Below are 13,936 nucleotides of genomic sequence, written 5' to 3'. Positions count from 1 at the left end.
AGGTTCCTCCAGGTCTGGATATCCATACTTTTTCATGGGTGGAGTTTTTTTTTCCAGGGGTTGCAATCCTTTCTTCAGATGCAGTCCTCTGCCCTATCAGTGCTCCTCAGGCAGAGGAGCAGGTAGGAACCTTGCCAGGGCCTTCTGTTAAGTGCCGGACTACTCCTAGAGCGGCAGTGGAACCTCTGGATGAGGATGAGGACACTGGTCCTGCCTCTCTTGAGGATGGGGAAAGTCCTCCCGGATTAGAACCATACAGAACTGTTACAGTTCTTTCATAAAGATGAACTGCCAGCTCTGATTTCCCAGTCCTTGAAAATGCTTGGAGTTTCTGGGGCAGATTTGGGTCTAAGCCAATGATAAATCCTATTTTCGTTTCCTTGCATAAAGCCTCTTGTTTTTTCCCCATTATGGAGGCCATTCAAGAATTGATTGATCTTGAGTGGGGCACCCCAGAGGCTAATTTCAAAGGGGGTCAGATTTTGGAAGGCTTGTACCCTCTGGATCCCCAGTGGTAAGAGAGCTCTTGCATTTTCCAAAGGTAGATGCACTCATGTGTGCAGTCTCTAAGCGGACCACTATTCCTGTGGAAGGAGGAGCGGCCTTGAAGGATGCTCATGATGAAAGGATTTAGTCTATCCTTAAGCAAGCATGTGAAGCAGTAGCAATGACCTTGCAGATCTCTTGTTCATTGGTGGCTCGCACTTTTTTGCTTCTCTCCCAGGAGATCGATAACTCGGGTAAATTCTAGGACAGTTATGGAGCCAGCTGTTGCCTTCTTGGCAGATGTGGGCTGTGATTTGGTCCGCACTTCAGCTAGAGGGGTGGCTTTGATAGCAGCCAGCCGTCAGTTATGGTTGAGAAATTGGTCAGCCGATGTGACCTCAAAGTCTAAACTCACCAAATTACCCTTTAATGGCTCGCTTTAGTTTGGCAGCAAGTTGGAGAAACTGGCCAGTAAGTGGGGCGAGTCTTCAGTTCCTCATTTTGCTGGAGGATAAGAAGCAGGCACAGCACTCCTTTAACATGAGGTCGTGCTAGAGGATCCAAGCATTTTCGACCTTATAGAGGAGCGTCTTTTCACAGGACTTGACCTTTCGGTAGGTCTCAGTCCTTTTGTCTCCAACAACCCAGAAGAGGAACAGGCTTGGGTAGTGGAACTTCTCGAGCCTCCCAATGAAGATTTGCTGACCCATCCCTGGGTCAGCAAAGCCTCTCTCTCTTATCTGAGGTGAGTGGAGATCACAAAGGATCACTGGGTTCTAGACGTGATAAGAGAAGGATATGCAATGGAGTTTCGCAGCATTTCTCGGGAAATGTTCAAGGAGTCTCCCTGCCACTTCCCACAGAAGAAGCAGTCAATGGAGGGTACATTGGCAAAGCTCCTCAGAATGAGTACTGTGGTCCCAGTGCCCACATCTCAAGAAAATATGGGGTGATATTCCATTTATTTCGTTGTGCCAAAGAAGGGAGGGCTCTTTTCATCCCATCCTGGAAACATTGCGCTCTGGGATAATGGCCGTGCAGTTGGGGGAATTTCTGACCTCTTTGGATCTGTCCGAGGTGTATCTCCACATTCCTATCCAACTAGAACATCAATGCTTCCTGTGGTTCGTAGGTCTGGGACACCACTTTCATTTTGGGCACTGCCCTTTGGTCTGGCCACTGTTCCCAGAACCTTTTCCAAGGTAATGGTTGGTAGTTGCAGCAGAGTTGAGAAATAATGGAATCCTAGTATACCCGTATTTGGATGACTGGCTGATTCACTCCAAGTCACTGGAAGAGAGCCACCTGTTGACTCGCAAAGTAGTTTCCCTGTTGTGGGAGCTCGGCTGGGTGGTGAACCTAGCTAAGAGCAGTTTCGCCTACTCAGTTACTGGGGGTTTCATTCAACATGAAGCAGGGCAAGGTGTCCTGCCAGAAGCTCGAATTCAGAAGTTGCTAGCTCAGCTCTGTTGTTCAACACCCTGCACCTAACCGTATTTTCTTACCTGCAGGTCCTTGGCTTAATGACTGTGGCCCTGGAAGTGGTACCATGGGCAAGGGCGCATACATGTCCTCTTCAGCGCTCCCTGCTGTCTCAGGTCTTCAGTTCGGCTCTACCTGCTGATGGAGGTCTCCTCCCAGCTGCAGTAGTGGCCACAGGTGGATAATCTACAGAAGGGAGTTTCCCTTTCCCTACCAGACTGGCTAGTACTGACAACAGATGTGAGTCTCTTTGGTTGGGGAGCTCACTGTCAGGAGCTAACAGCGCAAGGGCGCTGGAGTGCAGAACTCACTGTAATATCAATCAACTGGTAGCCAGGTCGGTCCGGTTGGCATGTCTACATTTCAGCGACAGGCTTCAGGGTCCATCGGTCCGCATAATGTCGGACAATGCAACAACTGTGGCTTACGTCAATCGACAGGGAGGTACCAAGAGCTAGCAAGTGTCGCAGGAAATAGATCAACTTATGGAATGGGCAGAGGTGCATCTCCAGATGATCTCAGCCTCGCACATTGCAGGCAAGGACAATGTAAGAGCAAACTTTATCATCAGGGAGAATCTGGACTTAGGAGAGTGGGCATTGTCATATGAAGCAATCCAACTGATTTGGGATCTCTGGGGTCTCCTGTTCCTAGACCTGTTGGTGACTTTGCGCAAAAGTTCTGCGATTTCTTCCAACCGCAGAAGAGATCCGATATCGTTGGGGATCGATGCCCTAGTACAGAAGTGGCCTGAAGACAATTTGCTGTAAGCCTTTCCTCCATGGCCAATGTTGGGCATATTGATTCAAAGGATTGAATGCCACAGAGGGATGCTACTCTTGGTCACTCCAAAGACCACGGTATGCAGATCTGCAGAGGCTCCTGGTGGATTCGCCTCTTCACTTTCCATTATACAAAAACCTGTTGGCAGTAGGGATCTGTTCTTCACAAAGATCAGACTCTATTTTATCTTACGGTATGACCCTTGAAAGGGCTTGAGTGCTGAAATATGGATACTCTGTGGCAGTGATTTCCACCTTGCTAAGAGCTCGAAAGTTCTCCACTTCCTTGGCCTATGTGCAGGTTTGGCGAGTGTTTGAGCCCTGGTGTGAGGTACTCTTCCTTGTTCGGTCAAGATTCTGCTCATTTTGGAATTTTTGCAGGATGGCTTGCATAAAGGCTTGGCACTTAATTTATTAAAGGTACAAGTAGCGGCTCTCGCTTGTTTGAGGTCAGGTGAATGGTGGATCCTTGTCGACTCAACCTGATGTAGCCCGTTTCCTGAAAGGAGTGAAACATCTTCGTTCTCCTTTGCGGTTTCCGGTGCCCTTATGGAGTCTTAATTAAGAAATGGATTTCTTAGCAGGCCTTATATTTAGACTGCTCTGTCCTTGCGGTTGCTGACTTTGAAAACGGTGTTCCTTGTGGCAATTTGTTCTGCATGTAGGGTTTCCAAACTGCAGGCCTTTTCTTGCCGGGAGCCATTTCTCCAGGTCACTCCAGGGGTGGTACAGCTGCGTACTGTTCCATCTTTTTTACCGAAGGTGGTCACTGAGTTTCACTTGAATCAGACCATCTCCCTGCCATCTCTGGTCAGAGAGAGATGTAGAGCAGTATAGTCTGTTGCAACCCTTGGATGTCAAGAGACATCCAGTTATCTGGATGTTACTGAGCCTTTGTGGAAGTCAGATCGCCTGTTTGTCCTGCACAGCAGTGCTAGACAAGGAGAGCCAGCCTCGCAGGCTACAGTAGCGCGCTGGATTAAGGAGGAAATCACAGCTACTTACATGGATGCTGGGAAGCCATTACCTAGTCAGGTTAGGTCTCATTCCACTAGGGCTCAGGCAGTGTCATGGGCAGAAGTTAGAATGTTGTTTCCTGTCGACATTTTCTAAGCTGTGATGTAGTCGTCCTCACTCACCTTTTCCAGACATTATCGTCTGGATGTTCAGGCCCAGGAAGACATGGCCTTTGTATGTGCGGTTTTGGCTGGACTGTAGGCAGCCTCCCGCCATATTCGGGAGTAGCTTGGATACATCCCGCTTGTTCTGGATTCATCTGACTGAACACTAAGAAATGAGAAATTACTACTTACCTGATAATTTCCTTTTCTTTAGGACAGTCAGATGAATCTAGCTTCCCTCTTTTGGCTGCCATGTTGCATATTGATCCTTCTGTGTGCCTGCCTATTACACACAGGGGTTTACTGGTAAGTGTTAATCCAGTCCCTAGCCTAGTGTTATTAATTCTTGTCTGAGCTCACTGTTACCTGATGACTGAGTATTGACATGTTTACTGTTTTTAATCAAGTTTTTTTTTGCTAGTCTGTCCACAGTTGCTTTTGAAGAAAATATTGGCAGGCTGATGTCACTACAGGGGTATATATACCGTGACGTCAGTTTGCTCCGTCTCCATCTGTTGGTAGAGGTACATAACCCATTTGTTCTGGATTCATCTGACTGTCCTAAAGAAAAGGAAATTAACAAGTACCGTATTTTTCGCTCCATAAGACGCACTTTTTTTCCCCCAAAAATGGGGAGAAAATGTGGGTGCGTCTTATGGAGCGAATGTAGCAGCTCTCCCTCTCGCGCGCCGTCCCCCGCCTCCGCCCAATCAGCATGGTGGTGTAGGCGTGTGTATTCTGCCGGCGGAACTTGAGCTCCCTGCCGGTCTGCTGTTCCCGCGGTGCAGCTTGCTGCGAGGGTCGCCGCGGCGCAGGTCAGTCATCACCTGTTTGAACCGCGTGGGCTACGGAGGCCCCTCCAATTCAAACAGATCCCTGCCGGTCTGCTGTTCCCGCGGTGCAGCTTGCTGCGAGGGTCGCCGCGGCGCAGGTCAGACATCACCTGTTTGACCTGCATGGGCTACGGAGGCCCTTCCAGTTCAGACGGCTGGCATTTGACCTGCGCCGCGGCGACCCTCGCAGCAAGCTGCACCGCGGGAACAGCAGACCGGCAGGGATCTGTTTGAATTGGAGGGGCCTCCGTAGCCCACGCGGTTCAAACAGGTGATGACTGACCTGCGCCGCGGCGACCCTCGCAGCAAGCTGCACCGCGGGAACAGCAGACCGGCAGGGATCTGTTTGAACTGGAGGGGACTCCGTAGCCCACGCGGTTTAAACAGGTGATGACTGACCTGCGCCACGCCGATCTTGCAGTGAGATGCACCCGGAACCGGCAGGGAGCTCGGGCTCTGCCGTCGGAGGCTCTCACTTGCAGTCCAAAGTAAGAACTTCACTCGTTGAGGTTTGGATGTATTGGAGGGTCATGGGGGTGGTATACTGCCTAGGATGGAGGACACATGACACAGACCAGCAAATATAATTACTGCCTGTGCTGATTAAGTGACTACCTGTTGAAATATTAGGAGCAATTGCTCTCCTAATCAATGTAATATAGCCCTGACTATTTATTATTGAACTCTGGAGCAGTCATGAAAGTTTAAAATAACTGGTGTGAGAGAGATGTGTATGAGGGAGAGTCTGAGTGTGTGATTGTCTGTGGGTATGTGTATAAGTGAAGAGAGCTAGTGAATGTGAAAGAGCCTATGTATGTATGTGAGGGACAGAAAACCAGTGAGTGTGAGTACCTGTGTGGATGTTCTCTGCCTTACTATAAAAAAACAAAACAAAAAAAAATCCCACGGACGGCCACCAGGAGGGAGCTCCGTACAGAGCCCATCATGGGGACAGAATTTTTTTTTTCTTAATTTCCTCCTCTAAATCCTAGGTGCGTCCTATGGTCAGGTGCGTCTTATAGTGCGAAAAATACGGTAATTTCTCATTATTTAATAAGCAAGTTGATTCAATTTTATTCAGATTTCCTCAGCGCTTGCTGCAGAATCTACTGAGCTGACACAGAAAACTAGGGGCTGTGTCTATTAGAAGGTAAACTAGAGTCCTGAGACTGTCTGATCTCTTCATCACAGAGCTCTGCTTTGTTTTGCCCCTAGAAAAACACAAGAGGAAGAATTGTCAAAAATATCAGAAACGTTCTTGCTGCATTCCCAGGAAGATACAAGGTGGAAGAACATAACCAACAGGAAAGCAGGAAGTGAAGGGGCCAAGAAAGCTGAAGCAGTAGAAGGAAGAAATGTTCTGGAGGAGAATAAGGTAATGTACTCCTTCCTCTTGGCAGATGCTATGTGACGACGGAAGAAAGGTCACAAATGTTTGGGTGTGAGCTGGGCTTGTGCTGGCTTTTGGAATCGATATGAATTACCAGAGCCCTGCTAATTAAAGAAAAACATTTTATAGATACCTTGTTAAAGGATATGGCTTACTTGGACACACTTGTTTAGCTCACTAATTGCACAAAGGTATGTTATTTGATAAATAGCACAATGCTTATTTAACTACCAATCACTCGAAAATTAAATTTCATTACAGTTTGACACATTATTTAAGCAGGGCTGTAAAGTCCAGCTCAAACCTTTAATGCTAATTTAGATTTTTCTGTGAACATTATTATTTATCTTCCTTATTGCATTACCATTTTTTGTTCTCTGTCTCCAAATGGGAAGAATTATTTGATTATATATATTTTTTAATTACCAAGAAAAGAACAGACTAGCCCTGTTCACAAGGAACACCTATTGCCAGGGTGCAGGTAGTTATGGGTTTGACATTAATGGCCTGACGGAAGAGCCAGGCTTTTATTAGCTTCATGAAATGGGAGTAGAAGCAAGTTCAGAGTACTCAAAAAAAATAAATAAAAAAAAAAAAAAAATTCACAGGCAGTTTATTGCAATCAATTTAGCTTCACTGCCAGTTTTCTAGGGTGGGAGAGATTGGTATTAAATGCCTGGCGGCAGAGCTTCCTTAAGCAGGAGTAGTCATTCATTTAATGCCGGTGTTTTTATGAAGGCAGTATGCGAGGCTCTTAGTGGTCTGGCAGGTGTGTATAAGGACGATCTTTCTCTTGGGTAATTTGGTCCATCTCCTCTACCTAGACCAGTATTTCCCAACCAGTGTGTTTTCAGACTTGGTCAGGTGCAGTTGGTTAGATCCCGATCAACACCTATGTTCTGCTTTCAGCACCTCACGACAAGAGGCACCAGCAGTGGTTCCTTTAACATGTAGGGAGCTCCTTTCTAAGAACATGTGTAATCATGCATGCCTCCTCTTCCTAGCTACAGCATGACCCCTAAAGTGAGATAATTAATGGCCAACAACAGGCCTTGCTTTGTTTGGTGCACACAGTCTTTCCTCTTCTGAGCTTCCTCCTTTTGAGTCCTTTTAGTCTCTCTTATCCCCAGGCTGAATGAAACAGAGATAACATGCATGGAGCACTGGATATGTCTCATTCTATAGAGGAGCCCTGGCAGCCATATGTGGTAGCCAAGGTAAAGAACAGAGCTAGCTGCACGCATCATCAGACGTCTCCCCTTTCCTGCACTTGTGCATAGTGGGACCTGCCCCATTGGGATAACTTCCTGTGTATCTCTGGACCTCTTTTCCTTTGTTTTATATTTTTGAAAAAGAGACTGGTGGGGCTTTCATTGCTTCCTTAGCTCTTCTTTTAGCCATGAGTCCTCTCCATGCCTGCACTACCTGCCCCCCTGGAGGTTGGTGTGCCACATAACATTTTTGTTAATGTAGGTATGCTTTGTAGAGATGTGCATCGGGTGCCCGATCGGTTTCGTGTAGCCACGGGAAAAGTTCGTATTCCCGCAGATAGGCATTTTTTTTTTTCATATAGAATCGTTTCCGGTTTAGCATGCACTAACGGGAGTTAGCATGCGCTAACACAAACCCGTTAGCGCACACCCCTATCCTTCACATTTAATTATTTACAACCCCCACCCCCCAAACCCACCTCAACCCTTCAGATCTAATTATTTACAATTCCCCGCCCTCCCAACCCCCCCCCCCCCCAAAACTTGCCTAAAGTCCCTGGTGGTCTAGTAGGGGTCCCGGGAGCGATCTCCCACTCTCGGGCCATCGGCTGCCAGTAAACAAAATGGCGCTGGTAGCCCTTTTCCCATACCATGTGACAGGGGATATCTGTGCCATTGGCTCTGACCACTAGGCTACTACTCTAGTTCACATATTAAATGCTGTTTATCATGGAAATAAGCTGCTTTGCATGCATAAAATAGCCTAAAGTATGCAAAGCAGTTTATGCATAGGCAGTCATTACTTGGCTGACTTAGAAAATAACAGGGCTGATTTTTTTTTCACAAGGGAGCATTGGGCTTCTTATGCAGGTCCCTGATGCTCCCACAAGAAAATTAAAGGGCCAAGGTGCCTGAAACCTTGCCCCCCCCCCCCCCCCACAACGCTATCAAAAATCACTCCAGGAGTCTTCAGAGACCCTTGCTGCCTTCCAAAGTGGCACTAGCTCCCTATAAATTTAAAAAAGAAATTCTGGGATTCCACCTGCATGGTGATGGCACCCTCCTTTTCACACCCTTCTCCTTAAAATGGAAAAAAGCCCATTTTGATTACTGGCAGCCGACGGTCCGAGTGTAGGAGGTCGCTCCCGGACCCCCGCTGGACCACCAGGGACGTTTGGCAAGTCTTGGGGGACACTCCTGACCCCCACAGGGGTTGGTCGGCCCCTGTGACATAGTGAGGGCAAAGGCTATCGGCGCCATTTTGATTACTGGCATCCGACGGCCGGAGTGCAGGAGGTCACTCCCGGACCCCCGCTGGACTTTTGGGAAGTCTTGAGGGGGGTCAGGAGGGTCCCCCAAGACTTTCCAAAAGTCCCTGGTGGTCCAGCAGGGGTCCAAGAGCGACCTCCTGCACTCAGACCGGTGGCCTCCAGTAATCAAAATGTCGCCGATAGCCTTTGCCCATACTATGTCACAGGGGCTACCGGTGCCATTGGTCAGCCCCTGTCACATGGTAGGAGCACAAGATGGTGCCGATGGCCATGTGACAGGGGCTGACCAATGGCACCGGTAGCCCCTGTGACATAGTAGGTCAAAGTCTATTGGCGCCATTTTGAAACCAGGACCAAGGTTGTGAGTGCAGGGGATGGCTCCCGGACCCCCCGCTGGTCCACCAGGGAGTTTTGGTAAGTCTTGGGGGGGTCAGGAGGGTGGGGGATTGTAGTTAATTTAATTTTAGCAGGGGAACGAATAGAAATCAATGTATTAACATATTGGGGCGCCATACGGCTAATGCAACGTATCTTCCCCCCGACGAATCCGAATCCCGAATGCAACATATGGTGTCCCTCTGCACATCCCTAGTTTATATGGGTATATTCAGTGGCGTAGCTGTGCAGTAGGTATCCTGGCTAAGTTAGCCAGATAAGTTCTGAACATAAGAACATAAGAAAATGTCATACTGGGTCAGACCAAGGGTCCATCAAGCCCAGCATCCTGTTTCCAACAGTGGCCAATCCAGGCCATAAGAACCTGGCAAGTACCCAAAAACTAAGTCTATTCCATGTAACCATTACTAATGGCAGTGGCTATTCTCTAAGTGAACTTAATAGCAGGTAATGGACTTCTCCTCCAAGAACCCATCCAATCCTTTTTTAAACACAGCCACACCAACTGCACTAACCACATTCTCTGGCAACAAATTCCAGAGTTTAATTGTGCGTTGAGTAAAAAAGAACTTTCTCGGATTAGTTTTAAATGTGCCCCATGCTAACTTCATGGAGTGCCCCCTAGTCTTTCTACTATCCGAAAGAGTAAATAACCGATTCACATCTACCCGTTCTAGACCTCTCATGATTTTAAACACCTCTATCATATCCCCCCTCAGTCGTCTGTTCTCCAAGCTGAAAAGTCCTAACCTCTTTAGTCTTTCCTCATAGGGGAGTTGTTCCATTCCCCTTATCATTTTGGTAGCACTTCTCTGTACCTTCTCCATTGCAATTATATCTTTTTTGAGATGCGGCGACCAGAATTGTACACAGTATTCAAGGTGCGGTCTCACCATGGAGCGATACAGAGGCATTATGACATTTTCCGTTTTATTCATCATTCCTTTTCTAATAATTCCCAACATTCTGTTTGCTTTTTTGACTGCCGCAGCACACTGCACCGACGATTTCAATGTGTTATCCACTATGACACCTAGATCTCTTTCTTGGGTTGTAGCACCTAATATGGAACCCAACATTGTGTAATTATAGCATGGGTTATTTTTCCCTATATGCATCACCTTGCACTTATCCACATTAAATTTCATCTGCCATTTGGATGCCCAATTTTCCAGTCTCACAAGGTCTTCCTGCAATTTATCACAATCTGCTTGTGATTTAACTACTCTGAACAATGTGGTGTCATCTGCAAATTTGATTATCTCACTCGTCGTATTTCTTTCCAGATCATTTATAAATATATTGAACAGTAAGGGTCCCAATACAGATCCCTGAGGCACTCCACTGTCCACTCCCTTCCACTGAGAAAATTGCCCATTTAATCCTACTCTCTGTTTCCTGTCTTTTAGCCAGTTTGCAATCCACGAAAGGACATTGCCACCTATCCCATGACTTTTTACTTTTCCTAGAAGCCTCTCATGAGGAACTTTGTCAAACGCCTTCTGAAAATCCAAGTATACTATATCTACCGGTTCACCTTTATCCACATGTTTATTAACTCCTTCAAAAAAGTGAAGCAGATTTGTGAGGCAGATTTCTGGGTGATGAGCAAAGATGATTTGGTGGGAATCCAAAACTGTAGATTGTACTAGAATGAGGATAGACATCTTGGTATCGAGGGTGGAGGAGCCATGGCCAGTCATGAATTCTGAGGGACCAAAACAAAATAAGGATGAAAATAAGTAAAAACAGACTAATAATGTTTGTAAAACTTTGAAGTTTTGAGATGGGGGTAAAACATTATTTAAACTGAAAATAACTCTAGGCATCTTTGATCTTTTAGTGTAGTTTGTGTATATAAGTTTCTTCCTCACAGCCAGAAGGATCATTTTTTGATTAACTACCATCCCAGAAACATATAATTTTAAATGGAACAAATGATCATACTCATGGCTTCTTAATCTGTTTCCTTTCCTTCAGATGAAAATTTTTATCAGTGACTAAGTTTTCATAACTACATCCAAGACGTAAGAGACTACATTCTGTTTTCCATATTCAGTTTTTTCCCTTCCACTGAGCGAGACAGTTTTTTTCCTCAAGTTAATCTTTAATGAACATTGCTAAAGGTAGTGATATGGAGCTCATGTGATTTGTGAAGTTGGGTAATTCAGTGAAAAACCCTTCTGCGTCAGGCTAAGGGAGTTATACTGACCTTCACTTCCTGATCTAAGCTATGTATGTTTAGTTTGAGATAAGCCCTTCTGTGCTTTTTGTCTTGAGTACAAGCAAGTTAGAGGAAGCATATATTATTTTAGTTAAGGCTTCCTTAGTAGGTCTGTTTTCTGTTGGCTCATCACAGAATCAATAACTTAGCAGTGATAAAGGGAAGCATTACCTTAGAGAAGTTAAAGCCGTTCTCACCTTCTCACTGCCGTTCTCACCTTCCCCTCTCTTTCTCCCTCCTTACCTCAATGATCATTTCATACTGGTAAAAATCATCTTAATGTAAAATATTTCACATACTTTCACATACACATACTCAATCCTCCCCTCACAATCACCCATCTTCCCTCAATGTTCATCTCACACTGGTAAAAATCTTTTGAATGTATAAATGTATTCACATACAATTTTTTACCCTATCCCAAATAGATTTCTATCTATTACTCTTCTTACTGCTCATGTTTGAAAACACCTAGTTATATATATAGCCTTCCCATGATATAACTTCCCCCTGTTAGGCTTGAAGCAATTGTATTATATGTTTGTGCTATTTTCTTTGACTTCATTTGAGATTTGTTTGTTCTATTGTCAATTGATTGTAAAGCTTATTGCTGAATTATGGTTCATTGTAAACAGAGGTGATGTTTGTAACGTGCCGCGGTATATAAAAATCTCTAAATAAAGCAATGGTTCTGCCGATAGCCTTTTAAGACCATCAAGGATCAGACTTGAGCAACAGATAAATGAAGTCTGTGAGTCGGTGAGCTTCTACAGTCTTGAAATGGGGCATCTTTTTCCCAAGGCTTTAATTTGGGCAGTTGCTGGATAAAATGATGGCCAGGGCAAGGGTTGCTTTCTTCACCCCCTTTCCCTTTATGAGAAGTGTTGCTGCACCTCAAATACATATAAACAGTAACTATTTCCCTCTTCTGACTCTTCGTGCAGACAGTGCGGAGTGACCGGTGATGATTCTTTGTGACTGGCTGGTTCTCTCTATAGCTAGGCTAGCTGACTGAGGAGCAGGCTTGCTGGCCCCCTCTTATGAGCCTTCTCTGACAATACATCTTTTTGTCTGATTGGATGAGCTAGCTGGCTCCCTAACTGTGTGTGTCTTCTCTCTCTCTTGCTGTACAGGTTGGCTGGCTTGCTCTTTCTCTAGACAGATGTTTTGGCTAGAACTGGGCTGGGATGGTTGGGATAGCTATAGGCAGGCTATATCTTTTTTTTTTTCTCCAGAGCAGAGTCATGACTTTTTTCTTTTTAGTTTGGCTCCCTGAGAGCCTCTAGGATGTACTGCTCACAAGCATAGACTGAGGCTTGACCTAGTGTTATTTCTGGCTTCTGCCAATATGGTGCACTGACTACAGAGGAACCCAAAAGAAACAGATGGTGAAGCTGCAGCCTGTCATGGCAATTAAAACTATCCTTCCCTCCTTCAGTGAATCAAAAGTTTGCCTAAGCACCTCGGGCTGTTGCCCTTCTTGCCCACTGTATGCAATGAGCCTAGTTTAATTTCTTCTGGGAGGGTTGAGGGGGGTAGGGGAAGAGGAGGCTCACTAGGAAAAGTTCATTTCTGGGGATAAGAGGTAAAAAGGAGGTCTGGCAGAGAAGGGGTGGGGGGGGGGGAGGAGGTTCAGAGGTTTGGGGCAGAGAGAGCAGCATAGAATTAACAGTGCCTACAGCCAGCAAAAACCCAAATCTATCTCAGTTACCCAAGGTAGATATCGCAAGAATCCAAAGTTATTAATTTGCAAAAATTAAGATACCAATCCCACGGTGAGGTTTTGGAGGTGCTTTCACACTTGCTTTCACAAGGTTGCATGATGGGGTTTTGTTTCTTACAGGCAATTTTTGTTTTCAGTTTCTTTCCCCCTCTACTGCTTGCTTGCTTGCTTGGCTTGAAGAAAACTGAATCTATGCATGAAGAACAAAATCTGAGCAAAGGTGGTGTCATTAACAGAAGACCTTCTTATTTAAAATGTGTTAATGCTGATTGCTAAAAGACTTTAGGTATTCACGTACAGGATGCATGGGATGCAGTTTATGTGAATGGTCAGAGGCTGGTTTTAGTAACATAAAACAATTTTTGAGGTCTGTACTGTGGCTACTTTATTGTGAGATATTTGTAGTGACGGAGGATGGAAATGTGTATTACATCATTTGTGTACTACTGGCTACTCACTAAAAATAAAAAGTTGGCAGCAAGAAATCATTCAGGGGATGTTTTTGTCGTTGTGAGAGAACAGAGAATGTACTGGATTCCTCCATGCCTGCCTAATTGACCATTGTAATACGTTTATATTTAGCAGAGATTTAACCACTGCTACTTTCTGACTATCCCAGAATGAGTACATATTAAATATTGCTTACTCAATAGCACAGTAAACCTGACAATATAAACTCTGGAGGCTCTCCATGAGTTGTGGTCCCTTTGCTCCAGAGATGGCTGAGATCCTGAGAAGAAAACTACATAAAACATTGGGATCCATTGATATTTACCATTTTAGCCTGGAGAACATCATGATGTTGCTATGAGGAAGGTCAGCAAGGGTTGGGGATGTTATGGAGAGAGAAGGATGTCATGGTCCTCACTTAAGGGTGCCATTTAGGGACTCGATTTAAGTCTTGTCATTATTGGGTTCCAGAGGGAGTCCTGATGCGTGACCTCTGGCCAAAAGATTGTCGCCACAAAGACTAGATTAGATATATTGTGGGAAGAGGGGTTATAAAATAGAGGAAAA

General features: G+C 45.4%; 1 protein-coding gene across 5 annotated transcripts in view; it reads left to right on the top strand.

Annotated features, from left to right (window-relative positions):
* The window catches only part of SH2D4A (SH2 domain containing 4A), a 242,009-nt gene that overhangs the window by 110,707 nt on the left and 117,366 nt on the right, over positions 1-13,936 (top strand). For all 5 annotated transcript variants that reach the window (XM_029601684.1, XM_029601677.1, XM_029601672.1 and 2 more), the window contains one exon: positions 5,920-6,079. In XM_029601684.1, the coding sequence (XP_029457544.1) occupies positions 5,920-6,079 (160 nt within the window). The remainder of the gene's footprint in view (positions 1-5,919; positions 6,080-13,936) is intronic.

Source organism: Rhinatrema bivittatum, chromosome 1, assembly GCF_901001135.1.
Source record: "Rhinatrema bivittatum chromosome 1, aRhiBiv1.1, whole genome shotgun sequence".
NCBI classification, from domain to species: Eukaryota; Metazoa; Chordata; class Amphibia; order Gymnophiona; family Rhinatrematidae; genus Rhinatrema; species Rhinatrema bivittatum.
The sequence above is the reverse complement of the archived record's forward strand: the minus strand, read 5'-3'. Positions and strand labels throughout refer to the sequence as shown.